Raw genomic sequence first — 5,567 nt, 5'->3', positions numbered from 1 at the left:
TTTCCTGTCATTAATCAAGTGTTAGGGAAAGAAAATTCTGCAGCAACTTTGTGGATGAGAAACTTTTGAGGAAGAAAATCGGCCAACTATCAGATGAATCAAAGTCAACTGCTAAAATACTTACAAGAAAATTAATTAACTATAAGATGAATTGAACAAAAACACATAAGTGGAACATATTCTGCTGCTTGCTGCCGCCTTGTCAATCCTCAGATCTTACCAGCTGATTGAGATCATTAGAAATTGAAGGCTTAGATTGGATGTCACAATGTTTTGCCAACACTTTGGCAAGCTCCTTTGGGACCAAACACTTATCCTCCAAATACAGCTTCTCTTGAACCGATGGGGATGCCAGGATTACTTGCAGTTCTTCCCTGGGAGATGCCTCATATATCTCCTGCATGCACAGATAATCACTTTCTCATCATTTCATATTGATCGCGCTATTGTTTTGAATACGGGAGGGACCAAATTCTGAAATTTTTATTTTGTTTATTACTATTTTATTCCATATAAATTATTATTATTATTATTATTATCTCCCTATTTAACAAATAATTTCCTACTGTATAGTTCAATCATAGTTATTTTATACCCAATTTACAATTGATGTTTTTCACTGGTAAACTAATTAGTTATCATTTCACATGAACAAATCATTTTAATTAACCGATGACTCTCCTATTGCTTGACAAGGATGATATGGAAAATTATGTCCAGTAAAAATTAAGATATAAGCCATTATAAGAAGAATTAATCCAGTAATATTCTCTTCTAGATATCCCAAAGAGCGGCTGTCTTTCGAGTAGAAAAGAAAACAAATCAAATTGAATTATTTAGGAAAAAATACAAATATCCTTCTCAAATCACTACTCAATTATTAATATTCCTTCTAAACTATCAATTGTCAATTTCCTCCCTCAAACTACTAAAAAATGTCAATGTTTTTCCTAAGATCAACAAAAAGACAAAAATGACCTTAAATTTTTTTTATAAGACAAAAACATCCTTATAAATTCTAAAAAAAAAAAAAAAAAAAAAAAAACAATAGAAAAAGGAAAAGAAAAAAACAACTGAAAATTATAAATTTTTTTAAGAAAAAACAGTTTTTGTTTTTTTAAAAAAATTAATAGTTTTTTAAAGGTACTTTTGTCATTTCAAGAAACATTGACATATTTTAATAGTTTAAAGAAAAGTAATATTATAATTAGTAATTTGGAGGAACATCCACGTAAATTGATAGATTGCAGGGTTATGAATAATTTGGACTATTGTTTGGAATTAACACGTGCGGCTTTGCTCTCTCTTCTCCTTTCGTGCACGTCTCTTAACATTTTCCTGAAGTCTCGTGTAACTTCCCCTATGTACGTACCTCTAACTGTCTGCTAATTTCTCTCTCTCTCTCTCTCTCTCTCTCTCTCTACTCTCTCTAAGAGAGAGAGAGAGCAGCAGCAGCAGCAGGATTTAGTTGAGGAATATTTGAGCCTTGTCAAACAAAGACAGCAAAATTAATGATGCTAGAGTAGCTAGACTACGTACGTGGAAATTAAATGTTAAAACTAGTCAAAATGCAGACCGAAGAAAAGAGGTTGCTCAAAAAAGTTGAAAAGATTTACTGATCGAGTATATATATCCATTATCCAATTAATATGATTGTTAACTCAAATTACCTGGAAAGATCCCATGAGTTGAAGAATCCCAACTTGGGCCTGCAAGTATTTGACATACTTGGAAGCAGCATGGAACATCTCAGCTGTGTTCAACCTGGTGCCCCCGGGAATGAGCCTCCCTAGCTCTTGAGTCTTCTCAGTGATCTTCTTTCTCCTTTCCCGAGCCGCAACGCTCTGGGCCGACACGCTTCTTTCATTGATCATTTTCGTTGAACACTGATGATGATGGTGATGATCAACTTGTTGGGTGCAATATCCAGCGCCTGGCCCAACATTACGATAGTCGGGCATCGGAGAGAAGAAGTCAGGCAAAAACCCATCAAAGAAAGTCGGTGTAAAATCCGAGAAATATTCGTTTCCATAGCATTTTTGGCGCTTTGGGTATGAGTAGGGATCCGAATCCTGGGGTGTCAAAATTTCAGACAAGTATGGAAGAAGAAGATCATAATCAGTGTCAGCGTCATCATCTTCTTGGTGTATGAAAGTATTATAATTAGGGTCGTAGAGTGGATGAAGAAAGGTGTTTGGAAGATCAAAAGTGTTGGAATAGCTGAGGAGCTCTGCTTCTCTTGGCTGGACTTGGAAAGGAGTGTTCATTTCTGAGCCAAGGTTTTCGAGTGCTCCCATGTTGGAGTATGTACTCAAAGCCATTAATATTGCTGCTGGTTAAAACCTGGAGAAGAGACGTATATATAAGTATAATCTCCCTTCAACTGTACGTGAAAATATTATACATGCATGCAGGAAATTAACTAACATAAACTGATCGAACAATTAATGTATAAAAAACATATATAGCAGGAAATCAGAGAGAGAGAGAGAGAGAGAGAGAGACCTGAAGATCAGAGAAGATAGTACGTACGTACGTAGTGTGTAATTAAGGAAGTCTGTGTTTGTTGAAGTGCATGCGGCAGACACAAGCAGACCTCAGAAGACCTTAATTTCTTTACTTACAACTACAAAACTATATAAACTGACACATTTTATCCTCACTGCCTCAATGAACTCCAAAAGAGAGGTGGGGGTGGTTTGTGGGTTGCGATAAATCTGGGAGTACTGGAGGTTTGTAGCGGTTAACGACTTGCGTGGAAAGCTAGGGCCCTGCTTCATGGAAAACCGTCATTGCCTTTTATCAGCTTGGCGGCAGCTATTGCCAGCTAGCCTAGCTTTTTTTTTTTTTTTTTGAAAAATCATATATAGACCCAAGATTTTTATTTGATTTGAATTTAATTTAAAGAATATGGTCTCTAAGTTTTACTCAAATTTTAAATAGGTCATTCTATCACTTTTATATCAGAATGAATGGTTTGTCATATATGTAACGTAATTGGAAAGACCACATCATATCAGCTTTAATTTGATGGATGGAATGTACTAATACTTGTCCAATATATAGCATTTGTCATAGATTTATTCTCTTATAATTGTCTAACAATGTTGATATGTGTCACTTCAAATTAACAATTGAAGTTTTATTATTATTATTATTAATACAAGAGTTAGTTAATAGCGTCACATTAACCATGTTGAAAAGAGTTATAATACGTCGCATTTATCTATTTCAAATTCATTAAAATGATACTCTCAATGATTTGACCACACTACAAGAAATTTGCACATTAGCGGCCAACTTTTTAGCGGCGACACCAAAGTCGCCGCTAAAGACACCTCATTAGCGGCGACATTTAGAGGTCGCCGGTAATGAGTGATCTTTAGCGGCGACCAACCTGTCGCCGCTAAAAAGTTGCCGCAAATATACATTAGATCTTTAGCGGCGACCATTTGTCGCCGCTATTGACCCATCATTAGCGGCGACACTTGTTGGTCGCTGCTAATAATGGCTCAATAGCGGCGACAATTGGAGTCGCCGCTATTGACCCTACAAAATAAAAAAGATAATAATAGTAAATCATATTCATTAGCGGCGACTTCTATTGTCGCCGCTAATGCTAGATCAATAGCGGCGACATTTAGATGTCGCCGCTAATAATTGGTCAATAGCGGCGACCCAATTGTCGCCGCTATTGATCCTACACAATAAAAAAAATAGAAAAAAAAAAATAATAAATCATATTCATTAGCGGCGACTTCTATTGTCGCCGCTAATGCTAGTTCAATAGCGGCGACATTTAGATGTCGCCGCTAATAATTGGTCAATAGCGGCGACAATTATGGTCGCCGCTATTGATCCTACACAATAAAAAAAATAGAAAAAAAATAATAATCATATTTATTAGCGGCGACCTCTAAAGTCACCGCTAATGCCAGATCAATAGCGGCGATATCTAAATATCGCCGCTAATAATTGGTCAATAGCGGCGACAATTAGGGTCGCCACTATTGATCCTACACAATAAAAAAAAATAGAAAAAAAATAATAATCATATTCATTAGCGGCGACTTCTAAAGTCACCGCTAATGCTAGATCAATAGCGGCGATATCTAAATGTCGCCGCTAATAATTGGTCAATAGCAGCGACAATTGGGGTCGCCGCTATTGATCCTACGCAATAAAAATAATAATAAATCATATTCATTAGCGGCGACTTCTAAAGTCACCGCTAATGCTAGATCAATAGCTTAAATGTCGCCGCTAATAATTGGTCAATAGCGGCGACAATTTGGGTCGCCGCTATTGATCCTACACAATAAAAAAAAAAAAAAAAAAATAGGGAAAAGTACACATAACCCCTTCAAACAACCACCTCATTAGTTTTAATTTTTTGAATTTATGAGGACATTTTTGTCTTATTCAAAAAAAATTAAGGTCATTTTTGTCTTTTTGTTGGTCTTAGGAGTTACATTGACATTTTTTAGTAGTTTAAGGGGGGACATTAACACAATTGGTAGTTTGTTGGGTACATTGACAATTGAGTTGTAGTTTAAGGGGGTTATGTGTACTTTTCCCAAAAAAATAATAGTAATGATAGAATAATAAGATCCTTTTGTAGTGATAGTCTGGTCAATCATGATAAAATAATAGGATCGATAGACCATCCGACCTTGTGCATTAGTCTGATCAGATGATCTATCGATCCTATAGATCTATCATGATCGATTGGATGATTTATCAATCCTGTAGATTTATCATGATCGATCGGATGATCTATCGATCCTATTAATCTATCATGATCGATCGGATATTCTACCATGATTGATCAGATGATTTTATCAATCCTATTGATCTACCATGATTGATCAGATGATCTATCGATCCTATTGATCTATCATGATCGATCGGATGATTTATCAATCCTATTGATCTAGCATGATCGATCAGATGATCTACCATGATCGATCAGATGATCTACCATGATTGATCGGATGATTTATTGATCACATTGATCTACCATGATTGATCGGATGATCTATTGATCACATTGATCTATCATGATCGATCGGATGATCTACCTTGATTGATCGGATGACGTATTGATCCTATTGATCTATCATGATCGATTGGATGATCTATTGATCACATTGATCTATCATGATCGATCGGATGATCTATCATGATCGATCGGATGATCTACCTTGATTGATCGAATGACGTATTGATCCTATTGATCTATCATGATCGATTGGATGATCTATCATGATCGATTGGATGATCTATCGATCCTATTGATCTATCATGATCGATCAGATGATCTACTATGATTGATCAGATGATCTATCGATCATATTGATCTATCATGATTGATCGGATAATCTATCGATCACATATATCATACCACGTTCCATCACATAGATTGTACCACGATCGATCACATGTATCGTACCACGATCGATCACATAGATCGTACCACGTTCCATCACATAGATCGTACCACGATCGATCACATGTATCGTACCACGATCGATCACATAGATCGTACCACGTTGCATCACATAGAT

General features: G+C 36.0%; 1 protein-coding gene across 1 annotated transcript; it reads right to left on the bottom strand.

The window, feature by feature from the left end:
* Nucleotides 1-126: 126 nt before the first annotated feature.
* LOC133876125 (transcription factor bHLH52-like) lies at nucleotides 127-2,321 on the bottom strand. Its single transcript, XM_062314410.1, has 2 exons — nucleotides 1,671-2,321; nucleotides 127-397 (listed from the first exon to the last, which is right to left on the bottom strand). The coding sequence occupies exons 1-2, from the start codon at nucleotides 2,319-2,321 to the stop codon at nucleotides 203-205; spliced, it is 846 nt and encodes a 281-aa protein (XP_062170394.1). The 3' UTR covers nucleotides 127-202.
* Nucleotides 2,322-5,567: the final 3,246 nt, after the last annotated feature.

This window comes from Alnus glutinosa, chromosome 8 (assembly GCF_958979055.1).
Source record: "Alnus glutinosa chromosome 8, dhAlnGlut1.1, whole genome shotgun sequence".
Classification (NCBI taxonomy): Eukaryota; Viridiplantae; Streptophyta; class Magnoliopsida; order Fagales; family Betulaceae; genus Alnus; species Alnus glutinosa.
The sequence above is the reverse complement of the archived record's forward strand: the minus strand, read 5'-3'. Positions and strand labels throughout refer to the sequence as shown.

Bases quoted from the DNA above. Each gene is read 5' to 3' on its own strand.
- LOC133876125 (XM_062314410.1), bottom strand. From the start codon at position 2,321: ATGGCTTTGAGTACATACTCCAACATGGGAGCACTCGAAAACCTTGGC. The intron at 398-1,670 runs GTAATTTGAGTT...CTGTGCATGCAG, and splicing joins AACTCATGGGATCTTTCCAG to GAGATATATGAGGCATCTCC.